The sequence below is a fragment of the Pleurodeles waltl genome, chromosome 11 (genome assembly GCF_031143425.1).
Source record: "Pleurodeles waltl isolate 20211129_DDA chromosome 11, aPleWal1.hap1.20221129, whole genome shotgun sequence".
NCBI classification, from domain to species: domain Eukaryota; kingdom Metazoa; phylum Chordata; class Amphibia; order Caudata; family Salamandridae; genus Pleurodeles; species Pleurodeles waltl.
This window is the reverse complement of record NC_090450.1, coordinates 19,974,609-20,001,423: the sequence shown is the minus strand read 5'-3', so window position 1 is coordinate 20,001,423 and position 26,815 is coordinate 19,974,609. Positions and strand designations below refer to the sequence as shown.

At 44.7% G+C, this 26,815-nt stretch overlaps 1 protein-coding gene and 1 non-coding gene across 10 annotated transcripts in view; one reads left to right on the top strand and one right to left on the bottom strand.

Moving 5' to 3' along the window:
* Positions 1–26,815, bottom strand: part of LRCH3 (leucine rich repeats and calponin homology domain containing 3) — a 311,841-nt gene that overhangs the window by 55,526 nt on the left and 229,500 nt on the right. For all 9 annotated transcript variants that reach the window (XR_011199321.1, XR_011199322.1, XM_069212842.1 and 6 more), the window contains one exon: positions 7,083–7,131. Coding sequence is in view for 7 of the 9 variants with exons in the window: in XM_069212842.1 (XP_069068943.1) it covers positions 7,083–7,131 (49 nt within the window). In the remaining 2 variants the exon portion in view is untranslated. The remainder of the gene's footprint in view (positions 1–7,082; positions 7,132–26,815) is intronic.
* On the top strand, positions 8,229–8,312 carry LOC138266768 (small nucleolar RNA snR60/Z15/Z230/Z193/J17). Its single transcript, XR_011199693.1, has one exon. It is a non-coding gene; the product is annotated as a small nucleolar RNA snR60/Z15/Z230/Z193/J17 (small nucleolar RNA).

The following is a 26,815-nucleotide window of genomic DNA, read 5'->3' as shown; positions in this document are numbered from 1 at the left end:
CTGTGCTGTTCTCAATCTTGTGAACTTCTTTCTCCATGTTGCTTTATACTTTGCAAGCTTCTCCTTCAATTGCTCCTTCTACCTTCCACCCATGCGCTTCCTGTTGCTACCCCATCTCACCCGCAACTGCTGCACTCACTCCACCAGCATTGTTTACAAATGTATTCATTTATAGATTTTTGGCAGAAGTCCATGCAGCAAATTGCTTCTGGCTCGTTTAAAAATGGTGGCATTGCTGCATACTGGTTTACTGTGTAAAGTCTTCCTTCTTTGGTCCAGGCCTTCCTTCCTTTGGTCCAGGATGCTCAGCAACATTGGCAGAGGCTGTTTCTTCCTTTGTGGTGGCAATCGGAGTTTCACTAGAAAACGTGCCTATTCCTCTTCCAGATGCACAGCGTGGGTGTCTTTTAGGTCTTTTCATGAGAGCATTGTGGAGCGAGAGGTCATCATGCAGTGAAGGCCTCAAGAAGTATGAATCTACTCCATCTTCCACCGAGGGTACTGAGGTCTTGCCAATCCCCTTTGTGGGCTTTGAGATCTTGGAAGGTCTTTTCAGTTTGATCCACTATCCCTCAGAAGTAGTCGAATGTGGGGGGCAATGTGTGTGTCAGGGGTGGGCGACGGCGGGGAATACAAGCTCAGCATGACTCTTCTCCTACATAGGATTTGTTGGGATAAGAAACCCCTTGTGTGACTCTTCAAAATCCTTTGTTTGCAAGAGGGCCACCATTTAGGTGAGTGCTTTTTCCTCTGGACCGTCACTTTCTTGCTCAGAGTCAACACCTCCTTGTCCTTGGATTCCTTTTGCCTCCCCCAGTCTCGATCACCTTTCGTTGTTGAGCATGTTTCTGAGAGCTTACTTTCCACAGTTTTCTTCTGTTTAGACCTGTGGGACAACGCCTGTATTTTCCGCCTGTCAGCTGCTTAGTGTTTTGAAACTGAGGGGTCGTCGACAACTTTGAGTCCAATCATCTCCACTCGGTCCTGCTGCACGTTTGTGGTGTGAACTGCTGGTGCTTCCTACGTTCACCTCCCTTTAGTATCTTCTACCAAATTTCCAGTTTTCAAGGATGACCATACCGCCCAGAGCATCAGATCCCTCTTCTTGAGCCAAATCCATTTCTTAAGTGTTTTCTTCAACTGCACAATGAGTAGGGTACCCAGCATTATTTTCTCTTGCTTTTGGGTCTTAGGCTGAAACTATGCGCATGTATCGCAGCCTTCACTGGTTGTGTTTTTCAGCAGGCTAAGGACACAGGTCTGGGTCCGTCTGCACCAACTTGTGGTGACACTTTGGAAAGGATCAAAAGAAAGTGTCTCATTCGATGGTCCAGGTTCCCAGTTGTTCATTCTCCGGTGTTATGGTTGGGTTCCTCCGGGGGTAATCCTGGTGAAGTACATCGTTTTAGTCTGTGTTTTTCAAAGTTCTTAACATCTTTCACTGGACCAATGTTTTTTTTCAAGATTTTTTGTGGTTTTGCTCGATGTTTTGTTAGTGGATCCTCTTGATACTCCTGGCACTCTTCAACTTGGTCTGTGACCCAACTGTGGAAAAAAGAAGATTTTGAAGAAGGTGACCAAGCAGAGGGACTTCCAGGGCATACATCTGACGTCATGTGAAAAGAAACGTAGCACCAAATGATTGATGAAAATGCAACCAAAAAAAGACTAGAAAAAAAAATCCTGGAGTCAACCACCAGATGGTGGCAAAATGAACAGCATGTGGATCCAAAACTGTTTACACCAAACGCCAAACAAAACATTCCTTTACAGGAGTGTTGCATTTAATAAAATAGATACTCGTCTATAAGACAGGTTGCTTCATAAATCTGCTTGTCCTGTAAAAAAATAAATCTACTTGTCCCTTTGGTGACTTGTAGTGCAGCGACCTGGCAGCAATCTCATTATATAATAGCGCTGATAATAGCCACTCATTAAGCCAGGGCTAATAATACAGTAGGGCTTGAATACAAGCCCTACTCTAGCAATTTCCTTATTTTGCCACCTTTCTACAGATCTACATACTGGGGCGGGAGGAAGCAGTAAGCAATAGTTCCAGTGCAGGAATGCTTTGGAGTCTGGTAACACCTACTACAATGCATGTTTTAAGGATTTTCACCAGAACGTCTCAAAATTTTTCCCATTCTGAAAAAAGGTTGGAAATTTACTTCTGACAATGGCGGATGTAGAAGTTCTTCCAGGGTTGGGAGTAAAGTGGATGGAGGGAAAGTGAACTTGGAAAGGCTCTTATAGATTTTCACATGCGCAAATCTCCACATGCATTTTTGCTCATGCTAAAAAAAACAGTTCACAAATAAGTTCTAGGAGTACGATTTCCTGGTTTACTTCTGTAAATTCATTTGAATTCATGAAAGCCACTAATGCAAAGACATCTAACATGGGTGCACTTTTCTGACTTTCTTTAAGAATTGGGCCTTCAATTAGGGCTGGCTTTAACCAAGACATTTTGCTTGTATTATAATTCTATTTCTCTCTCTCCATCTATCAGCTGGCTTTACTGAGAGTGATAGCATTCTGCTTTTCCATATGGAGCACATTGGCACACAAAGTAGATTTGTTCAGTGTCAGGAACTACTGTGGCAAAGTATGCTTTTTGAGACCAATCGTTTTGCTTTTTGCCAATGTTTGTTACAATGGTGAGAGCCTGGCAGCTCCCAAAACAAAGTTTTACAAAAGCCACGTGAAAACAAGACACGCCTTGACAAATCGAAAAGACGGACCACCAACGTGAATCGATCAGCTTTGCCAGTGCTTGTTTATTTTCATGTTTCCCATAATCTTTTTGAAAATGGTTGCACTGATTTTCCTTTAAGAATATTTTTGGAGACACCAGCATTCATGGCCTCAAAGAAATAGTACATAAAATGTCACAGTAATTTAGCAAAACGTTCCTTTTTCTGAACATTTTATTTTGAAAGCAAAGAATCATCTATCATGCTTACAAGCTTCTGCAAGCATTTGCATCTATGCAGAGAGCATTCTGGGAGCATTTTACATAGCCTCATATTGTTAAACGTTTCAAACATGCGTGTGTACACATTTTGTTTTGTATGGAACCCCTATCAGTAGTGCAGGGTGACCTTACAATGTTTATTTACATTGCTCACCCTAGGAATAAGGGCCTTGCATTAGTGAATCCTAAATATAAGTTCGAACAGCATTAACATATAGACACAAATGTTACCTCCACTGCAAACAGTTTCCTTCCCTGTAAACTGGCAGCCAAAGAGTTTGTGCTGCAGGGGGTGGAGCCTACTTGTCCCAAGGAAAAACTAAACAAACTTGTAGTCCTTGACCCCAAATAATAGGTCTTGGATGGCGGGCTATGGGAATTCCACACCCCTGCTCTAGTTTGCAAACGCATCTAAGGGACAGCCATGAATCTCAATGTTTTGCTGGCAGGGGCACTTATTAAAGAGTCAGTCTTACTCAGGGAAACTAGGAGTGCTAGCTTAGAACTCACAGCTTTGACAGTAAATCGATTCCATGACATATGACTATATTGTGTCTGTCTAGAAGTCTACTGCAGGAAAGTGCCATCTTTCTGGCATAGTTACCCCCACTTTTAGCCTGATGTAGGGTGTTTGGACTCTAGTTCACTTGGATCCTGCTAACCAGGACCCAACTTACGGTGCTCCCTCCCCTAAAGTTAGGTGCTGGTACTCCTTACACCCACAATTGGCTTACTGGTACTCCCATGTAAGTCCCTTGTATATGGTACGTAGGTATCCAGGGTATTGGTGCACCAGGGGTCCCCCATGGGCTGCAGCATGTATTATGCCACCCATGGAAGCCAATGCAAACGGTGAGTGCAGGCCTGCTATTGCAGCCTGCATGAAATGGTACATGCACCCTTTCAATGCCTCCCTGACCACTGCACTTAGACTTTATAAGTCACCCCTCTGGTATGCACCCTGCCCTTGGGCTGAAGGGCCTGTCTCCAAGTGTGAGGGTACCCCTGCATGAGCAGGGTACCCCTACAGACCCCAGGCCAATTCCTGGACTCTGCAAGTGCGGGGAAGCCATCTTAAAGTGTGTAGTGGACACTGGCCAACACGAGTGGTCCAACTACATAATGCCTACTCCGAACATCATGCTTTCAAACATGTTGGAATCATGCAACGGCCATGACTCCCCTCCTGGTTAGTGTCTCCTGGACCTTGCTGGTCCCTAAAACTTTGCAAAGTCTTCTCCAGCTCCTATTTGTATTTGCTAGTGATTGTTGGTGACCTGGCTGGTCAATGGCCCTCCTGCAATCCAGCCACCGTTGACGGACAGCTTATAGGTGACTCCTGGGATCTTCTGCAGCTCCCGGACCCCGCAGGGGGACTTCTTCGTCCACGACTTGCAGGAACTTCATCTTCAGGAGGGTGGGCATTGCCACCTACACCACCTGGGCACCTCCAAGGATGCTGGACTCTGTCCCCTTCCTTTGCAGATCCTGCACAACCGGAATCTGTCCCTGGGTTCCAACGGCGTGGTCTACGGGTCGTGACAGCAGCTGGACAATCAGAGGCCTCCACAGTCTTCTGAGAGAGCACGAGGGAGAGAGATAGTGAGAGAGTTCTTTCTCCCCTCTGCATCTGGAACCCTGATGTAGGTACTCCTGTCTTCTGGGTATACTGGAGTGGGGGCGCTCTCCTTACATTCTCGAGCCTGCTTGTTTCCTCTGGGTCCACTGGGAAGGGTCCTGAATTCTACAAACTCCAACCACTTCTCTCTGTGTTAGCCTATGGGACAACTGGGTGGGTAAATACCTTACTCCTGGTTGATGGGGTCACTTACTGTATTTAGCTCTGGTGTTCCTAACTGCCCCTAGCTAACTACCACACTTACCTTGGCTACAGTCACTGTTTCACATTCCCTTTTTTAGGCCGAGCATAACAGCTCGCAGGCGCTGCTTTTCCGACGTGTTGGTATGTATCTGGGCTTTTAACAACGCCCATCACTACCACTCATTTGTGGGCTTGCCTTTCAAAAATCCTTTGATGACACTGGTAAATGGTTTATGTTTGTCCCTCTTTGGGGAGGTTTTGTTACCGCCTTGGTCATCGTCCCCGTTACATGACTAGTTGCACTTTTGCAGATAAGCTTGACTGCGAGCCAACTTCTTTTTCGTTTTGTCTCTCTCTTCACGCTCACGGCGGCGCTGTGAATCGGCTTGCTTATGTGAAACTGTTTTATTTTTAATTTTCAGTTTATGTGGCAAGAAAAGTCAGTTTAGGAGTTTACAATGCTAATAGCTCTAACTCGAGCAAATGCAAGACCTATTGCATTGCAAATGCTTGTTCAGTATATGGTTTGGCACTCCCCAGGGCCCTGTGTAATTTGATGCTATTTCCAATAGCTATACTGTACACATATACAGTGTAATATCTCCATAGGGAGATATATCAATGTCAGTTTAGTAGTAGTGCTGTAATAAAGTATCCTTTATTTTTACAACACTTGTGTGGTTCTTTCTTGTGAGTGAGTTACTGTCAGACTTCTGTGGTATTGCAAGTGCTTTACTTAACCTCCTGGATAAGCTTTAGCTGCTCGCCCCAGGTACCCCTAGGGAGCTTCTGTTATCTGGACACCTATTCACTATCACTAAGGGTTACCTGGACTCAGTATAGGGTGCCACACCATAAACTCAGACAGCCTCCTACATCCACTAGGTTAACGGCTAGGCAGCAGCTATGTTTAAGGAAAGACTCGGTCTAGTTGGTTCCCACAAACAGAGGAGATATTAAGGTGTTGAACAAATAAATGCCAACTTAATGATAGCGACTAATGTTACTTTGAAACTAGAGCTCTACTCTGTGGTTAACAATAAAATGGTGAATGTACCTGCAATAACTACTGCTCTATGTTGCTTTTACAGCTTCCATACCCTGACTTCAGATCCCCTAACTTGCACATTTTAGAAATATGTTCCTTATTCAATGTTGGATTTTCTTAATTACTTCTCATAAACCTTTTAAAATCTCCTCCAAACATTACTCAAATACAGGGGTAGAAACAAATGTAAGTGAAGCGTGCCTCCATTTCTGAGACATGACTTTCCCTTCCACTGCTTTCAGTTCGCCATATATTGAAGGAGTCACTAAGCTTGTCTGATCCTAGGCATCAGCTGTGCGGTTCAGCTGGTGCTCTGCGGGACCTTAGCGATCACCAGTAACATGCATGTACATATATAATTGTTGCTGCTATGCCACGTCAAGTGAGATTTAGGCTGAAATGGAATGTGTAGTCTTCTAGATACTGTTAGTAAATTTACATTGACGTGTTCAAATAACTTCAAGCAACAAAAGAGTTCTTCAAGCATCAGAGACTAATTTAAGAAGAGTTGTGACAGATGCCAACTTTAAAGAGACCAGGAGTGAAATGCTTGGGAACACTATACTGAATATACTGCAGTAAAACCAATGACTCCAAGTAACATACTACATAATCACAAGTAAAGAAGGTAGAATGATCACCACACACAAGGGACTAAGCAGCTAAACAGAAAATAGAAAAGAGCATGATCAAAGGAAGGATATGCAAGCAGGAACAGATACTTCAACAAGGACTGTGATTTTGATATCCGGGTGGGATGTTAGAAGGAGGAATCCAGTAATCTGAAGGGAATACGCTGATAGAAGGATTGTGTAAGGAACACCACCAAAGGTTAAAAGTGGGTGGCCGACACAGTCAACAGCATAGGACCAGGGCCTGCTCCTTGAACTCAAATCAAAAACTTGAGCTACTCCGTATCTCCAACTTAGCAGTTAGGATTCAAGGGTACTACATTAACTCAGGAATATTTAATACAGCTTTTTGGAGAAGCTGGAAACGGAATGCATTTAATTTTGTGTCAGAGCTCTACAAAAATATAAACTTATTTAAGCAAGGTATAGACCATTCATCCATAATTACAAATTTATCATAACTCTAGACCAGTCATCAGGAAACAGCTAAGCAAAGCAGATTGGTACTGTGGAAAGGTGGTGATAACAGTAAAGAAACTAATGAAATATCCCTTATCACTACAGAGAAAGCTTGAGAGAATGTAATGGCGGCTGAAGATGCCTTACCTGTTTGGGATGAGGGTGAAACAGGCGAGATTGTGGATCGGTCATCACTCTGTGGACAAAGGTAGAGAGTTATAAAGGAAGCTTGCTGCACTCACCTTTCATATAACCCTTGAGTATAAACAATATTCACTAGAGCAGCACACTGCTGACCTGTGGATTGTACAGGATGGACACACCTCCTGCAGGAACTTCCTAACTCAATAATCTGACTTTAAGCACGCTCAAACTTCTAATGGTCGTGACCCACATGCGAAAAGTTATGACCCAATCAAACTCACCAGGAGACAAACATGCTTTTGAACAAAAACAGAAAAGTGAATTGATTTAAAAAGTTTAGCTATTCAGAGTAACCAGTACTGAATTATAGTGTACCTTTAACAGTCTGACAATACCCAAGTATTTGCTAATAAAATTCAGTTATTAGGTAAAGTTAGATATTGCCTACTTTGTATAACTATAAAGAAAATCAAATACAAATATCAGTAGAAGGCATGTTATTTTATAATTATAAAAACTCGAACTAGTACAGCGAGCAATGTAACTATGTTTTTTTATTACCTCTGTATCACATTTTAAACAAAGCATCATACACCATTACAATAAATATGAGCATGACTGGAATCATCCAAAATGTGCCTAGGTTGAAATGACAAACTATAAGTCCCAAATCATCCGAACGGTCCCTACAGATCCTTCATCAGGACCACACTTGGTGAACGGTGCACCAGAAAGGAGGGTACAGAGCGAGTGGTTCAAATACTAGCGGCCTGCCAGACTGCCCTGGGTGTGGTGCCGGAGAAATGGGACGCGTTGGGATGAAACTGGTAATTCTGTGTGTTGGGGTGTTAGTACTATGCCTTGGGTTAATTTGTTTTGTTCAAGGGTTTGATTTGGCTATGTTTGTTGATGAAAGGTTTTCTTATTGACTTTATCCTTTTTACTTATACGGATGTTCTCTAGTATTGGAAAGTAAATGTTCCAAAGTTGATAAAATGCTCGAGACGTATGTGCTGCATGCTTTTTTTTTCTTTCTCCTAGTTAAGTAGCTGCTTCAACTGATTCCTTGGGGTTTTTTTAAGTGGCAAAATGCATGTAGTAGTCTTACAGCGCTGCACTAATGCAATACACAGCAAGTCTGCGCCAAGATTGATACAATGATGAGCACGTAGTTCAGCAGATGAACAGTGGTGAATAAGAGCTTTTGTCTTTCGCTCCTATCTGATGTATTGATCGTTTAACAGCAAACACAGATCTAGATACACTCAATTCTCTACCAAAACTTTATGAGTGGCTACAGGAAGCTTTTGATGTCCTAATACCACTCAGAAAAACTAAACATGACAAAAGAAAACCAACACCTTGGAGAAACACAGAACTTCAAAAGATAAAGCAACAAATCAGAAAGTTGCAGCGGACCTGGCTCAAAACAAACAACAGTCAAGACAAACTGCAGCTACACAAACTCAACAGGATATACAAATCATCAATCAAAAAAGCTAAAAAAAGATACTACTCAGACCGAATTCTAAATGCTCAATCTACAACCAAGGAATTTTATAAAATTCTCAATGAATTTCGAAAACCCACATGCATGGAAGGAAGTCATCCCACCACTCAAGATTTCACAAACACATTGGCAACTCACTACACAACCAAGGCAGACACATTGGACTCCTATTTAAAACAGAAGAAAAGCATCAGCACCAACCCCTTTACTAAAATACCCTTTAAGAATAAACCATCCCAACCTCTACAGTCTTTCAAACAAATATCCCAGGATGAATTTATGGATTTGGTCAAAGCAAGCAGACCTTCTGGTTGCCCTTCTGACCCTTGCCCACCACAAATCTTCAAGAACATCCTGCTATCTACTTCTGCTGCCACACCTGTAAGAAGAATCATCAACAACTCTTTAACTTCAGGAACTTTTCCAACAGACCTGAAAAAAGCATACATACGACCATTATTAAAGAAAACAAACCTAGACCCGCAAGACCCCAACAACTACAGACCTATCACAAATGGACCTTTCCTGGGCAAATTGATAGAAAGAGCAACATTCGCCCAGATGTCACAATTCATTGAAGACAATTCTATACTTTCAGACTTCCAAACTGGATTCCGCCCAGGAAGAAGCACTGAATCGGCACTCATGGCAATCTGGGACGATCTTAAAAACACAGTCGACCGAAATGGAGTTGCTGCACTACTTCTCTTGGACCTCTCAGCTGCCTTTGATACGGTTGACCATGACACCCTTAATCAAAGACTCCACGAAGCCAGCATACAAGGGATTGCTCTCAACTGGATTACTTCCTATCTCCAAAAAAGAGCGAATATCATCCACTCGCCCCCCTTCTCGTCCGAACCCTACCTCACAAAAACAGGGGTCCCCCAAGGGTCAATCATCTCACCTTTGCTTTTTAACATCTACATGATATCTTTACCAGAACTGATCAATGAGTTCCATCTCACATGCTACAACTATGCAGATGACACACAAATACTACTTCAATTAGAAGACCCCAAAAACATTGAAAAGTCACAAATCTTCAGTTGCCTCAGAGCCGTTGATCAGTGGATGACCTGGAGCCATCTCAAACTAAATACCTCCAAAACAGAAATACTCATATGTGGTGACTGGAAAAATTATGACCCTCTGTGCATCTGGCCTGAAGATCTCGGACCACCTCCTCAATTATCCAAAGAAGTGAAAAACCTAGGAATCACCATGGATTCCAAGCTAACTATGAATACCCAAGTAGACAAATTAGCACGCACAAGCTTCATCACCTTAAAGACTTTACAACGCATCTTCCCCCACCTCGGATTTCCACACAAGGTGCAAGCTACTATCTCACTTGTATTATCCAAACTGGATTATGCCAATAGCCTCTACCATGGATCATCTCTATCTGTTATGAAAAAACTACAACGTATCCAGAATTCCGCCGCCAGGCTACTACTACATATAAAGCCGCAAGACCACATCTCCCCTGCCTTGAGAGCACTACACTGGTTACCCGTTGCCAGAAGATGCACTTTCAAACTGCTTTGTATCACCCACAAAGCTATACATGGAACAGGACCGCTTTTTATCAGAAAGAAAATTACCATATACATCCAACAAAGAACCCTCCGCTCAAGACTGGCACCCCTCCTTAGAACACCACCATACAAGAAAAAGACTGTAGGTGGTACATCCTTCTCCGTCCAAGCAGCAAAACTATGGAATTCATTACCCCCAACTATAAGAGCCACAGATAACTTTCTTGTTTTCAGAAAACTACTCAAGAGTTGGCTCTTTCCTTCATAACCACCTTTTTCAAACAACTATGAACTGCATATGCCTATGTGGATAAATATTTTTTCAGATTATATGTATATTTCTATTTATTTATAGTTTCTTTGGGAAATATGTATTGCTACTGTCATAACAATAAAATACACACACACTTGTTTAAACCTGTCTGACTAAGTATTTTTTACCCATGATTCTAATTATGTATTGTATGTGCATATGTGTGTATTCGTGTGTGTGTGTGTGTGTGTGTGTGTGTGTGTGTATAAATATATATATATATATATATATATATATATATATATATATATATATATATATATATATATATGTGTGTATGTATGTGTGTATGTATGTGTGTATGTATGTGTATATGTTGTTTCTGTGCTTGGCATGTTGTGGATCATTGCATGGCTCCTGGTTTTTTGGGTTGTTATACTAGATATCTATGAATTTCTGCTCCCATTTTCATCACTCTTATGTCATGTCTCTATCAAACTATCCTCCATTATCACTCTGACTCATCCCAAATCCCTTCGACCACTTTCATCTCCTAAATATCTCTGCCTAAGCTCTTCCCTCCACCTCCACATCTAACTCACCAAACCTCACTCTACCTCTGTGACCTCCCACACAACCCTACTAAATTCTCCTGAATTCATCTCACCCTGCTACTATGCTCTCCCTAACCCTTCCACATACTCTTCCCCCCCCTGCCCCCCTTTATTCATCCCAAGCCTTTGGATTGAGTAAATGAAGGATATACTCCCAATTAACACTTTTAGATTTCTTTCCTCCTCCACCCCTCCATTACTCCAGTCAATCTAACAAACTCTCATATCCGCAGCTCAAATTAACTCATAATAATACTAAAACTGTACTCATTATCAAATGATACTAATCCATCACTAATTCTTGTTGGGTTCCGGAGTAGCGTGCTACTCATCGAAAAGCGCTTTGACGCCTCGTCAGGGGTAGTAAGCGCTATATAAATACGATTACAATACAATACCCCACTGCCTACATAGTGCAATTAAGTGTGTCTGCCTTTGCTACTGCCCATTTCTTCTGATCCCTGAACCAGCACTCCATAGGTAGAGCTAGCAGGCGACTTCCAGGCCTTTGCAATGCACCGCCTAAATGAAACAAATGTTAATCTATAAGTCAATAAGCATACCTATTCTTTTTTGTCCTGGCCATCAGACCCAGCATAAATATCAGGGCGTCCTGTTGCAAGCATTTCCCATTTAATTATGATACCACTTCTATCCAAGCACTTAATACTACTGGGCACTCCCATATCATAGGGTAGAATCTGCTTCTATGAGTCTGCATCTAGGGCTTTCGGGGGAGGACCCTGCAATCATGCAGCCGATACTGCAGAGAGCAAGGTTGAGAAACACATTGGAAGCTTGGCCATTGCTTATCAGACAGGCAGATAAGGCAAGCTTCATCCGTCATTCACCTGTCTCTGGTGTTGTGAGCAATGCTACTATAACCCAAAGCATTGTTTATGGCCACACGCTTGCTGCAGTTGGTTGTAATTGCCAGAGACTACTATGAGCTAGGGCTGGCTGAAGGACTTCAACAAACGTACCCTCAAGACTGACAGAGAATGGCCTGTATATCAATTTGGAGTGCATAGAAACCACTTATTCTCAGAACACCCCAAATGGTGAATCTGCTGTGATCTTTTGGAAGGCATTGTGCCTTATCCAGGTATGTTCAGTCACCTATTGAGCACAGGATTTGGGCTGTCCGTAGCAGACTCTAGTTATAGGGGATCACCTTTGGCCATGCCATGCAACCGCTCCTCTTGGCTACAGAACCCAATGGGCACAACTTTTTGCCGTGCGCTGCAGAACTGAATGCAGGCCACCACCTGTGTACTGTACATGTTACCACAAAAACTGCAGCAGTCTCTGGGCATAAACACTAACCAAAGCCCATCACATTGAAGGTTTCCTAGACCACCTCCTCCCACCACTTTCTTTTTGCTAAACTCAAACATTTTTTTAAAACTACTTTGTAGTCCTTAAATTTATCCCAAAATATTCTGATCATATGAAAGGTGTTTTCTTCTCCCCTGCAATGAACCCTCATCTCCTTAAAGCTTGAGAAGCGGCCTTGTTAACCACTTGGCCTTAATGAACTTCACACAACAGTTTTGAGAACAAATTCTTAATTGCTCTCATTGTGAAATAGTTGCACAGCAGAATATGTCTCAAACCACTATGGAATTTAAGGACCAAATTCAAGGGAGGAAAATGACTATCGGCCAATCAAATCTGAATTTGCAATTCCCCAAATCGGTCCTCATAGCAATGTTTTTGAACCGGTCAAGGTAGATATACCAATAATCCATTGAAGCCTTCTAAGAATTCAAATATTTCAAATGCTATTGATCAGATTTACGTCAAGGAACTAATAGGACTTACTTTGATTAAGATCTCAATTTTTTTGCCATACGTGTTGCAATTCAGTTAAGTGGTTTTTGTTGTATCAAGCATTAAAATTTCCTAGATACGTAAAATGAAGTATTTTGTTTTACTCTCCACACCTTAAATTAACCCTTCTTCTCCAGTCCACAGCAAAATCAAGCTGAAAGCAATAAATATCTGCTATATTTAGTGCAGATTAGTTAAACAGCACCAAAACTACCAGCAAATCATCAAAAGCATGCAACCTAAACATTTCTAGTCCTCGCAAAGTCCTGACTGTGGATACATCTAACCTTGTGTGACAAAAGCTCAAACACAATTTTCATTTGATCATCAATTATTAAATACAAATAATCTCCCAACATTCGGAAGCCTCTTGAGAAGAAGTAACTGCTCTGTTTTTGAGCATTCAGCTTTATGCTAAGGGCTAGATACCTGTGAGTGTCTCTGAGAAAGAATTAAAGCCTCTTATCAGCCTGGAAAGGGTAAAAAGCTGCCAAAGAGGATTCCAAGGGTTAATGAATCACAGGGGACACTTCTCACACATGGCTAATAAATGCTGGCTGGCCAAGTCTTTTTGTTTAAAAATAATAACAAGGTGAAATGTGTATACTATTTGTCATATGAGGTTAGATTTTTCTACTTCTAGCACTTGTTGAAGACTAGATGAAGGTCAAACATGTCTTAAAGTATAAAACCATGCAATCTTAAAATACAGTAATATATATATATATATATATATATATATATATATATATATATATATATATATATATATATATATATATATATATTAAATCTTAACCAAACTGTTGTTACATTATACAGTTACCAACCTTAAGTAAATATATGCAGGTTCCAGACTGCTATTTAAAATTTAGGAAACTACAAGTTTTCTAAAAGCAGGGGGCAACATTATGCTAAATTCTCCAAAGGAAGTGCAATGCAGTCGTTTTTCTGCTCCACTGTTTCCACACACCGATTATGCAAGCTCTCACTGATCGCATTACTGACCGAGAGAAAAACATTTGTAGCCTCTATACACAGTGAACTCATCTATCTCTGAGAACATACAGAATACGGCACTTCTTCAAGAGAAGCGCAAGGCAGAGATATGATCTTCTAAAAATCCAAAACCTCAAGCACTCGTGACCACTGTAACAGTAAAGTGCCAGAGAGGCACCTCACACCAAATTTTATTCTGCTGATGAACTGGATAGGCCACAACTGGCCTGAGGCAGAGCAAGAATGAAAATTAAGGCAGAAGATGGAAGATTCTGTGTTCGACTACACAGGACAACAAGACGGGCTGGGACTGGTTGCATTCATCCGCAGTCTCCTCAGTGTCTTTGTAACATTAAGAGGGAGGGCACTGGCAGAGGATGTTGGGGCCTTCAAGGTGGTAGATACAACAAATGTGGTTGTGTGTTCATATACGGGATACATAGGACTGCTGTGCTACATGTTCATAGGATGATGAGACTGATCCCTTCGGCATAAAAGCAAACATACAAGGCCTACCAGAGTGTTGTCAGAGGAAAAGGCCCAGCAAATGACTTCAAACAGCTTTCCGAGACCCCAGCAGTATTGCAGGTAGGCCTAACTAACCTCAAATGTATTTAACAAAAACATACCTGAAACAGGACTGTAAAGTGAACACAAGAAAAGCAGAAACGCATTGTTCTAAAACGGTCAAACAGAAATTTGCACATTGCTGCTTTTAGTCCCTGTTTACGCAATTCCCTCAATTATAAATCTCTCTTGTACAAGAAGAATAATCAATCTATTGCATCAGCAGATGAGCTGACAATTCCTGTATCCACACACCATCATACTTTTAAGTAGGTTTCATTTAACACAAGACATACAGATATAAAAAAAGAACTAGTTACCTCCAATGGAAAGCAGGCTTTCTTGAAGCAGAATCACTGAGTTCATGCTTACAAAACACTGGAATTAGGACAAGAAGAACTAAACAACGGTATCAACGTACCTGATATGGACATAGCAGAAGCCAAGAAGGAAATAGTGTTTAGAATATTAAGGTTGATGTGATAAAGGGAAGAGGATAAAGTGATGGGTGAATGCAAAGTCCAAATGTGGATGGGCCTATAGTGAGCTGTTGGATTCCATTGGTCTGCTCATCATGTTAAAAATCGTAAGCGCTAGGCTGGAGAGGTCATCCATTAAAAGCAGCTCACAATGTGCAACTGAGTTCTTTCCAGAGAGAACTATTAGTAGCAGTAACGTGCATCATAAGGTAGTGGACTAGAGCAACCACCAGGTGTAAGTGACGTGGATAGGGGAAGAACACAGTTTAACAACAGACAATTGAAGACTAGTACTAACCAAAAACAGGACTCATTTTTGTACAAGGTACAGGGGCTATCATGAAATCCATGTGAGCATCAGTGGCAGAAAATCCAAATTACGCCGGATCTTATCAACAGTGTTGGGACTTGTGCAAGTGATGGATGGGGTGCATACAACGGCAGTTAGCTACCCAATCAATTAGAAAAAGGTACATATATATCAGCGAGCACAAAGATGGGCATGAGATTTGTTAGTAAGTTATGCACTGGTAAGAGAAAACATAATATGCATAATATGGTGCCAATCTGTGACAGCCAAGACAAAGCAACAAAAGCAAACCGAGCAGCGCAAAGGACACCAAAAGGAAAACAACAGCGAGTGATGTGGTGAATGTGCCACTGGTGGTGCCCAAATGTTATGAAAATGCCAGGGGCAATGGCTTACGTAACAGCTTAAATCACACATAATAAATACCAGAATCCAGCCAGAGAGAAGCAAAAAAGGAGCAGAATAGAAATATATCAATGACAAAAAGCGAAAGCATTTCTTTGTACTTCACACGTAGATTCATCAGGAGAGCATGCAACTAGTGAAAGATACAAAGGGAGCAGTCTCGTTCCTAGTGTTACCTTGTTCTCAGAGTCCATAGAGTTTTATCAGTCAGGAGGGTCTTCCTTGTTGACAAAATGCATTCAACAAGATGCACTTGTTATAGTGTATATGTCTTTAGGGTCAGAAAATACACCTCTTGCTGTCCGTGGAATAATGCTTCTCTGATCCCTATATGAAACATCTTTCGCTTTGTCGAGAGTTGTGTCAGTTCTCAGGGTCAGTGAAATATCTCTTACTATGTGTAAGGAAATGCCTCCTTGGCATGGTTGCCCCCTGACTTTTTGCCTTTGCTGATGCTATGTTTACAATTGAAAGTGTGCTGAGGCCTGCTAACCAGGCCCCAGCACCAGTGTTCTTTCCCTAACCTGTACTTTTGTATCCACAATTGGCAGACCCTGGCATCCAGATAAGTCCCTTGTAACTGGTACTTCTAGTACCAAGGGCCCTGATGCCAAGGAAGGTCTCTAAGGGCTGCAGCATGTCTTATGCCACCCTGGAGACCTCTCACTCAGCACAGACACACTGCTTGCCAGCTTGTGGGTGCTAGTGAGGACAAAACGAGTAAGTCGACATGGCACTCCCCTCAGGGTGCCATGCCAGCCTCTCACTGCCTATGCAGTATAGGTAAGACACCCCTCTAGCAGGCCTTACAGCCCTAAGGCAGGGTGCACTATACCATAGGTGAGGGTACCAGTGCATGAGCATGGTACCCCTACAGTGTCTAAACAAAACCTTAGACATTGTAAGTGCAGGGTAGCCATAAGAGTATATGGTCTGGGAGTCTGTCAAACACGAACTCCACAGCACCATAATGGCTACACTGAAAACTGGGAAGTTTGGTATCAAACTTCTCAGCACAATAAATGCACACTGATGCCAGTGTACATTTTATTGTAAAATACACCCCAGAGGGCACCTTAGAGGTGCCCCCTGAAACTTAACCGACTATCTGTGTAGGCTGACTAGTTTCAGCAGCCTGCCACAAACCGAGACATGTTGCTGGCCCCATGGGGAGAGTGCCTTTGTCACTCTGAGGCCAGTAACAAAGCCTGCACTGGGTGGAGATGCTAACACCTCCCCCAGGCAGGAATTGTCACACCTGGCGGTGAGCCTCAAAGGCTCACCTCCTTTGTGCCAACCCAGCAGGACACTCCAGCTAGTGGAGTTGCCCGCCCCCTCCGGCCAGGCCCCACTTTTGGCGGCAAGGCCGGAGAAAATAATGAGAAAAACAAGGAGGAGTCACTGGCCAGTCAGGACAGCCCCTAAGGTGTCCTGAGCTGAAGTGACTCTAACTTTTAGAAATCCTCCATCTTGCAGATGGAGGATTCCCCCAATAGGGTTAGGATTGTGACCCCCTCCCCTTGGGAGGAGGCACAAAGAGGGTGTACCCACCCTCAGGGCTAGTAGCCATTGGCTACTAACCCCCCAGACCTAAACACGCCCTTAAATTTAGTATTTAAGGGCTACCCTGAACCCTAGAAGATTAGATTCCTGCAACAACAAGAAGAAGGACTGCCTAGCTGAAAACCCCTGCAGCGGAAGACCAGAAGACGACAACTGCCTTGGCTCCAGAAACTCACCGGCCTGTCTCCTGCCTTCCAAAGATCCTGCTCCAGCGACGCCTTCCAAAGGGACCAGCGACCTCGACATCCTCTGAGGACTGCCCCGGCTTCGAAAAGACAAGAAACTCCCGAGGACAGCGGACCTGCTCCAAGAAAAGCTGCAACTTTGTTTCCAGCAGCTTTAAAGAACCCTGCAAGCTCCCCGCAAGAAGCGGGAGACTTGCAACACTGCACCCGGCGACCCCGACTCGGCTGGTGGCGATCCAACACCTCAGGAGGGACCCCAGGACTACTCTAAGACTGTGAGTACAAAAACCTGTCCCCCCTGAGCCCCCACAGCGCCGCCTGCAGAGGGAATCCCGAGGCTTCCCCTGACCGCGACTCTTGGAATCCCAAGTCCCGACACCTGGGAGAGACCCTGCACCCGCAGCCCCCAGGACCTGAAGGACCGGACTTTCACTGGAGAAGTGACCCCCAGGAGTCCCTCTCCCTTGCCCAAGTGGAGGTTTCCCCGAGGAACCCCCCCCTTGCCTGCCTGCAGCGCTGAAGAGATCCCTAGATCTCCCATTGACTTCCATTACAAACCCGACGCTTGTTTCTACACTGCACCCGGCCGCCCCGTGCCGCTGAGGGTGAAATTTCTGTGTGGGCTTGTGTCCCCCCCGGTGCCCTACAAAACCCCCCTGGTCTGCCCTCCGAAGACGCGGGTACTTACCTGCAAGCAGACCGGAACCGGGGCACCCCCTTCTCTCCATTCTAGCCTATGTGTTTTGGGCACCACTTTGAACTCTGCACCTGACCGGCCCTGAGCTGCTGGTGTGGTGACTTTGGGGTTGCTCTGAACCCCCAACGGTGGGCTACCTTGGACCAAGAACTAAGCCCTGTAAGTGTCTTACTTACCTGGTTAACCTAACAAATACTTACCTCCCCTAGGAACTGTGAAAATTGCACTAAGTGTCCACTTTTAAAATAGCTATTTGTGAATAACTTGAAAAGTATACATGCAATTTTGATGATTTGAAGTTCCTAAAGTACTTACCTGCAATACCTTTCGAATGAGATATTACATGTAGAATTTGAACCTGTGGTTCTTAAAATAAACTAAGAAAAGATATTTTTCTATATAAAAACCTATTGGCTGGATTTGTCTCTGAGTGTGTGTACCTCATTTATTGTCTATGTGTATGTACAACAAATGCTTAACACTACTCCTTGGATAAGCCTACTGCTCGACCACACTACCACAAAATAGAGCATTAGTATTATCTATTTTTACCACTATTTTACCTCTAAGGGGAACCCTTGGACTCTGTGCATGCTATTCCTTACTTTGAAATAGCACATACAGAGCCAACTTCCTACATTGGTGGATCAGCGGTGGGGTACAAGACTTTGCATTTGCTGGACTACTCAGCCAATACCTGATCACACGACAAATTCCAAAATTGTCATTAGAAATTGATTTTTGCAATTTGAAAAGTTTTCTAAATTCTTAAAAGACCTGCTAGGGCCTTGTGTTAGATCCTGTTTAGCATTTCTTTTAGAGTTTAAAAGTTTGTAAAAGTTTGAATTAGATTCTAGAACCAGTTGTAGATTCTTAAAAAGTATTCCAACTTTTAGAAGCAAAATGTCTAGCACAGATGTGACTGTGGTGGAACTCGACACCACACCTTACCTCCATCTTAAGATGAGGGAGCTAAGGTCACTCTGTAAAATAAAGAAAATAACAATGGGCCCCAAACCTACCAAAATACAGCTCCAGGAGCTTTTGGCAGAGTTTGAAAAGGCCAACCCCTCTGAGGGTGGCAACTCAGAGGAAGAGGATAGTGACTTGGAGGACAATTCCCCCCTACCAATCCTATCTAGGGAGAACAGGGTCCCTCAAACCCTGACTCCAAAAATAATAGTCAGAGATGCTGGTTCCCTCACAGGAGAGACCAACACCTCTGAAATCACTGAGGATAGCCCCAGTGAAGAGGACATCCAGTTAGCCAGGATGGCCAAAAGATTGGCTTTGGAAAGACAGATCCTAACCATAGAGAGGGAAAGACAAGAGATGGGCCTAGGACCCATCAATGGTGGCAGCAACATAAATAGGGTCAGAGATTCTCCTGACATGTTGAAAATCCCTAAAGGGATTGTAACTAAATATGAAGATGGTGATGACATCACCAAATGGTTCACAGCTTTTGAGAGGGCTTGTGTAACCAGAAAAGTGAACAGATCTCACTGGGGTGCTCTCCTTTGGGAAATGTTCACAGGAAAGTGTAGGGATAGACTCCTCACACTCTCTGGACAAGATGCAGAATCTTATGACCTCATGAAGGGTACCCTGATTGAGGGCTTTGGATTCTCCACTGAGGAGTATAGGATTAGATTCAGGGGGGCTCAAAAATCCTCGAGCCAGACCTGGGTTGACTTTGTAGACTACTCAGTGAAAACACTAGATGGTTGGATTCAAGGCAGTGGTGTAAGTAATTATGATGGGCTGTACAATTTATTTGTGAAAGAACACCTGTTAAGTAATTGTTTCAATGATAAACTGCATCAGCATCTGGTAGACCTAGGACCAATTTCTCCCCAAGAATTGGGAAAGAAGGCGGACCATTGGGTCAAGACAAGGGTGTCCAAGACTTCAACAGGGGGTGACCAAAAGAAAGGGGTCACAAAGACTCCCCAGGGGAAGAGTGATGAGACAACCAAAACTAAAAATAGTAAAGAGTCTTCTACAGGCCCCCAAAAACCTGCACAGGAGGGTGGGCCCAGAGCCTCTTCACAAAACAATGGGTACAAGGGTAAAAACTTTGATCCCAAAAAGGCCTGGTGTCATAGCTGTAAACAGCATGGACACCAAACTGGAGACAAGGCCTGTCCCAAGAAAGGTTCCACTCCAAACTCCCATCCAGGTAACACTGGTATGGCTAGTCTCCAAGTGGGATCAACAGTGTGCCCAGAGCAAATCAGGGTCCACACTGAAGCTACTCTAGTTTCTGAGGGTGGGGTGGATTTAGCCACACTAGCTGTCTGGCCGCCTAACATGCAAAAATACAGACAGCAACTCTTGATTAATGGGACTAGAATAGAGGGCCTGAGGGATACAGGTGCCAGTGTCACCATGGTGACAGAGAAACTGGTTTCCCCTGGCCAATACCTGACTGGAAAAACTTACACAGTCACCAACGCTGACAATCAGAGAAAAGTACATCCCATGGCAATGGTTACTTTAGAATGGGGAGGGGTCAATGGCCTGAAACAGGTGGTGGTCTCCTCAAATATCCCAGTGGACTGTCTGCTTGGAAATGACCTGGAGTCCTCAGCATGGGCTGAGGTAGAACTAAAAACCCATGCAGCAATGCTGGGTATCCCTGAACTGGTGTGTGTGAAAACAAGAGCACAATGCAAGGCACAGGGTGAAAAAATAGAGCTGGAGTCTGGAAAAATGGCCCAGCCTACCAAGAGAACAGGAAAGTCAGTTGGGAAACCAACTGCAACACAGCAAAAGAAAGGGAACCTCTCTTCTCAGGAAGAAGTTCTGCCCTCTGAGGGAACTGAGCCTTTGGAGCTTGAACCTTACCAGGTTGAGCTCTTAGGCCCAGGGGGACCCTCAAGGGAGGAGCTGTGTAAGGGACAAGAAACCTGTCCCTCTCTTGAAGGCCTTAGGCAGCAAGCTGCTGAAGAGTCCAAAGGCAAGAAAAATGGAACACATAGGGTCTATTGGGAAGATGGACTCCTGTACACTGAGGCCAGAGACCCCAAACCTGGTGCCACTAGGAGAGTGGTAGTGCCTCAGCTGTTCAGGAAGTTCATCCTAACATTGGCCCATGACATTCCCCTTGCTGGACATTTGGGACAAACCAAGACGTGGGAGAGGTTAGTCAACCACTTCTACTGGCCCAATATGTCCAACATGGTTACGGAGTTTTGCCTCTCCTGCCCCACCTGTCAAGCCAGTGGTAAGACAGGTGGGCATCCAAAGGCCCCCCTCATTCCACTTCCAGTGGTGGGGGTGCCCTTTGAAAGAGTGGGTGTGGACATAGTTGGTCCACTAGAACCTCCCACAGCCTCAGGAAATATGTATATCCTTGTAGTAGTGGATCATGCTACCAGGTATCCTGAAGCTATTCCCCTTAGGTCGACTACTGCCCCTGCAGTAGCCAAGGCCCTCATTGGTATCTTTACCAGAGTGGGTTTCCCTAAGGAGGTGGTGTCTGACAGAGGTACCAACTTCATGTCAGCATATCTAAAGCACATGTGGAATGAGTGTGGAGTGACTTATAAATTCACTACACCTTACCATCCACAAACTAATGGCTTAGTTGAGAGATTCAACAAGACATTAAAGGGCATGATCATGGGGCTCCCAGAAAAACTCAAAAGGAGATGGGATGTCCTCCTGCCATGTCTGCTTTTCGCTTAAAGGGAGGTACCACAGAAGGGAGTAGGGTTCTCACCCTTTGAACTTCTGTTTGGTCATCCTGTAAGGGGACCACTTGCCCTTGTTAAAGAAGGCTGGGAGAGACCTCTCCATGAGCCTAAACAGGACATAGTGGACTATGTACTTGGCCTTCGCTCTAGAATGGCAGAGTACATGGAAAAGGCAACCAAAAACCTTGAGGCCAGCCAACAACTCCAGAAGTTTTGGTATGACCAAAAGGCTGCACTGGTTGAGTTCCAACCAGGGCAGAAAGTCTGGGTTCTGGAGCCTGTGGCTCTCAGGGCACTCCAGGACAAATGGAGTGGCCCTTACCCAGTACTAGAAAGGAAGAGTCAGGTCACCTACCTGGTGGACCTGGGCACAAGCAGGAGCCCCAAGAGGGTGATCCATGTGAACCGCCTTAAGCTCTTCCATGACAGGGCTGATGTGAATCTGTTGATGGTAACAGATGAGGATCAGGAGGCAGAGAGTGAACCTCTCCCTGATCTTCTGTCATCAGACCCAAAAGATGGCACAGTAGATGGAGTGATCTACTCAGACACCCTCTCTGGCCAACAGCAGGCTGATTGTAGGAGAGTCCTACAACAGTTTCCTGAGCTTTTCTCCCTAACCCCTGGTCAGACACACCTGTGTACCCATGATGTGGACACAGGAGACAGCATGCCTGTCAAGAACAAAATCTTCAGACAGTCTGACCAGGTTAAGGAAAGCATCAAGGTGGAAGTCCACAAGATGCTGGAGTTGGGAGTGATTGAGCGCTCTGACAGCCCCTGGGCTAGCCCAGTGGTCTTAGTCCCCAAACCTCACACCAAAGATGGAAAGAAAGAGATGAGGTTTTGTGTGGACTACAGAGGGCTCAATTCTGTCACCAAGACAGATGCCCATCCAATTCCAAGAGCTGATGAGCTCATTGATAAATTAGGTGCTGCCAAATTTCTAAGTACCTTTGACTTGACAGCAGGGTACTGGCAAATAAAAATGGCACCTGGAGCAAAAGAAAAGACAGCATTCTCCACACCTGATGGGCATTATCAGTTTACTGTTATGCCCTTTGGTTTAAAGAATGCCCCTGCCACCTTCCAAAGGTTGGTGAATCAAGTCCTTGCTGGCTTGGAGTCCTTTAGCACAGCTTATCTTGATGATATTGCTGTCTTTAGCTCCACCTGGCAGGATCACCTGGTCCACCTGAGGAAGGTTTTGAAGGCTCTGCAATCTGCAGGCCTCTCTATCAAGGCATCCAAATGCCAGATAGGGCAGGGAACTGTGGTTTACTTGGGCCACCTTGTAGGTGGAGGCCAAGTTCAGCCACTCCAACCCAAGATCCAGACTATTCTGGACTGGGTAGCTCCAAAAACCCAGACTCAAGTCAGGGCATTCCTTGGCTTGACTGGGTACTACAGGAGGTTTGTGAAGGGATATGGATCCATTGTGACAGCCCTCACTGAACTCACCTCCAAGAAAATGCCCAAGAAAGTGAACTGGACTGTGGAATGCCAACAGGCCTTTGACACCCTGAAACAAGCAATGTGCTCAGCACCAGTTCTAAAAGCTCCAGATTATTCTAAGCAGTTCATTGTGCAGACAGATGCCTCTGAACATGGGATAGGGGCAGTTTTGTCCCAAACAAATGATGATGGCCTTGACCAGCCTGTTGCTTTCATTAGCAGGAGGTTACTCCCCAGGGAGCAGCGTTGGAGTGCCATTGAGAGGGAGGCCTTTGCTGTGGTTTGGTCCCTGAAGAAGCTGAGACCATACCTCTTTGGGACTCACTTCCTAGTTCAAACCGACCACAGACCTCTCAAATGGCTGATGCAAATGAAAGGTGAAAATCCTAAACTGTTGAGGTGGTCCATCTCCCTACAGGGAATGGACTTTATAGTGGAACACAGACCTGGGACTGCCCATGCCAATGCAGATGGCCTTTCCAGGTTCTTCCACTTAGAAAATGAAGACTCTCTTGGGAAAGGTTAGTCTCATCCTCTTTCGTTTGGGGGGGGGGTTGTGTAAGGAAATGCCTCCTTGGCATGGTTGCCCCCTGACTTTTTGCCTTTGCTGATGCTATGTTTACAATTGAAAGTGTGCTGAGGCCTGCTAACCAGGCCCCAGCACCAGTGTTCTTTCCCTAACCTGTACTTTTGTATCCACAATTGGCAGACCCTGGCATCCAGATAAGTCCCTTGTAACTGGTACTTCTAGTACCAAGGGCCCTGATGCCAAGGAAGGTCTCTAAGGGCTGCAGCATGTCTTATGCCACCCTGGAGACCTCTCACTCAGCACAGACACACTGCTTGCCAGCTTGTGGGTGCTAGTGAGGACAAAACGAGTAAGTCGACATGGCACTCCCCTCAGGGTGCCATGCCAGCCTCTCACTGCCTATGCAGTATAGGTAAGACACCCCTCTAGCAGGCCTTACAGCCCTAAGGCAGGGTGCACTATACCATAGGTGAGGGTACCAGTGCATGAGCATGGTACCCCTACAGTGTCTAAACAAAACCTTAGACATTGTAAGTGCAGGGTAGCCATAAGAGTATATGGTCTGGGAGTCTGTCAAACACGAACTCCACAGCACCATAATGGCTACACTGAAAACTGGGAAGTTTGGTATCAAACTTCTCAGCACAATAAATGCACACTGATGCCAGTGTACATTTTATTGTAAAATACACCCCAGAGGGCACCTTAGAGGTGCCCCCTGAAACTTAACCGACTATCTGTGTAGGCTGACTAGTTTCAGCAGCCTGCCACAAACCGAGACATGTTGCTGGCCCCATGGGGAGAGTGCCTTTGTCACTCTGAGGCCAGTAACAAAGCCTGCACTGGGTGGAGATGCTAACACCTCCCCCAGGCAGGAATTGTCACACCTGGCGGTGAGCCTCAAAGGCTCACCTCCTTTGTGCCAACCCAGCAGGACACTCCAGCTAGTGGAGTTGCCCGCCCCCTCCGGCCAGGCCCCACTTTTGGCGGCAAGGCCGGAGAAAATAATGAGAAAAACAAGGAGGAGTCACTGGCCAGTCAGGACAGCCCCTAAGGTGTCCTGAGCTGAAGTGACTCTAACTTTTAGAAATCCTCCATCTTGCAGATGGAGGATTCCCCCAATAGGGTTAGGATTGTGACCCCCTCCCCTTGGGAGGAGGCACAAAGAGGGTGTACCCACCCTCAGGGCTAGTAGCCATTGGCTACTAACCCCCCAGACCTAAACACGCCCTTAAATTTAGTATTTAAGGGCTACCCTGAACCCTAGAAGATTAGATTCCTGCAACAACAAGAAGAAGGACTGCCTAGCTGAAAACCCCTGCAGCGGAAGACCAGAAGACGACAACTGCCTTGGCTCCAGAAACTCACCGGCCTGTCTCCTGCCTTCCAAAGATCCTGCTCCAGCGACGCCTTCCAAAGGGACCAGCGACCTCGACATCCTCTGAGGACTGCCCCGGCTTCGAAAAGACAAGAAACTCCCGAGGACAGCGGACCTGCTCCAAGAAAAGCTGCAACTTTGTTTCCAGCAGCTTTAAAGAACCCTGCAAGCTCCCCGCAAGAAGCGTGAGACTTGCAACACTGCAACCGGCGACCCCGACTCGGCTGGTGGCGATCCAACACCTCAGGAGGGACCCCAGGACTACTCTAAGACTGTGAGTACAAAAACCTGTCCCCCCTGAGCCCCCACAGCGCCGCCTGCAGAGGGAATCCCGAGGCTTCCCCTGACCGCGACTCTTGGAATCCCAAGTCCCGACACCTGGGAGAGACCCTGCACCCGCAGCCCCCAGGACCTGAAGGACCGGACTTTCACTGGAGAAGTGACCCCCAGGAGTCCCTCTCCCTTGCCCAAGTGGAGGTTTCCCCGAGGAACCCCCCCCTTGCCTGCCTGCAGCGCTGAAGAGATCCCTAGATCTCCCATTGACTTCCATTACAAACCCGACGCTTGTTTCTACACTGCACCCGGCCGCCCCCGTGCCGCTGAGGGTGAAATTTCTGTGTGGGCTTGTGTCCCCCCCGGTGCCCTACAAAACCCCCCTGGTCTGCCCTCCGAAGACGCGGGTACTTACCTGCAAGCAGACCGGAACCGGGGCACCCCCTTCTCTCCATTCTAGCCTATGTGTTTTGGGCACCACTTTGAACTCTGCACCTGACCGGCCCTGAGCTGCTGGTGTGGTGACTTTGGGGTTGCTCTGAACCCCCAACGGTGGGCTACCTTGGACCAAGAACTAAGCCCTGTAAGTGTCTTACTTACCTGGTTAACCTAACAAATACTTACCTCCCCTAGGAACTGTGAAAATTGCACTAAGTGTCCACTTTTAAAATAGCTATTTGTGAATAACTTGAAAAGTATACATGCAATTTTGATGATTTGAAGTTCCTAAAGTACTTACCTGCAATACCTTTCGAATGAGATATTACATGTAGAATTTGAACCTGTGGTTCTTAAAATAAACTAAGAAAAGATATTTTTCTATATAAAAACCTATTGGCTGGATTTGTCTCTGAGTGTGTGTACCTCATTTATTGTCTATGTGTATGTACAACAAATGCTTAACACTACTCCTTGGATAAGCCTACTGCTCGACCACACTACCACAAAATAGAGCATTAGTATTATCTATTTTTACCACTATTTTACCTCTAAGGGGAACCCTTGGACTCTGTGCATGCTATTCCTTACTTTGAAATAGCACATACAGAGCCAACTTCCTACACTATGAATATATGCACTTTTTCAGTCGCTTTTTATACACTTGTCTCATGTTTGAATCCAACTTATTTTTTCTTAATCAGGTCTTTTATTGGTGTCTGGGAATGGTATCAGTTCAGTTTATCATGCTTTCTTGTGCTTGTGAAAACTTTAAATCAAAACATCTAACATTTAAAACATGATGCTGCTGTTATCGTCCCACTCTTACAAACTAGTATAGGTTACAACCATGGTTAGGATACCCAACTCCACTTCAGATGGAATATGTTTCCACAGAAAGTAACCGATCCTGGTCTTTTTATTAGACTGTATGTATTTCTACAGTAAGCGGTCCACTCCTTAGAAGCCGTGTGTTTAATTCTTTGGCCAGTAACTGGCCAAGGTC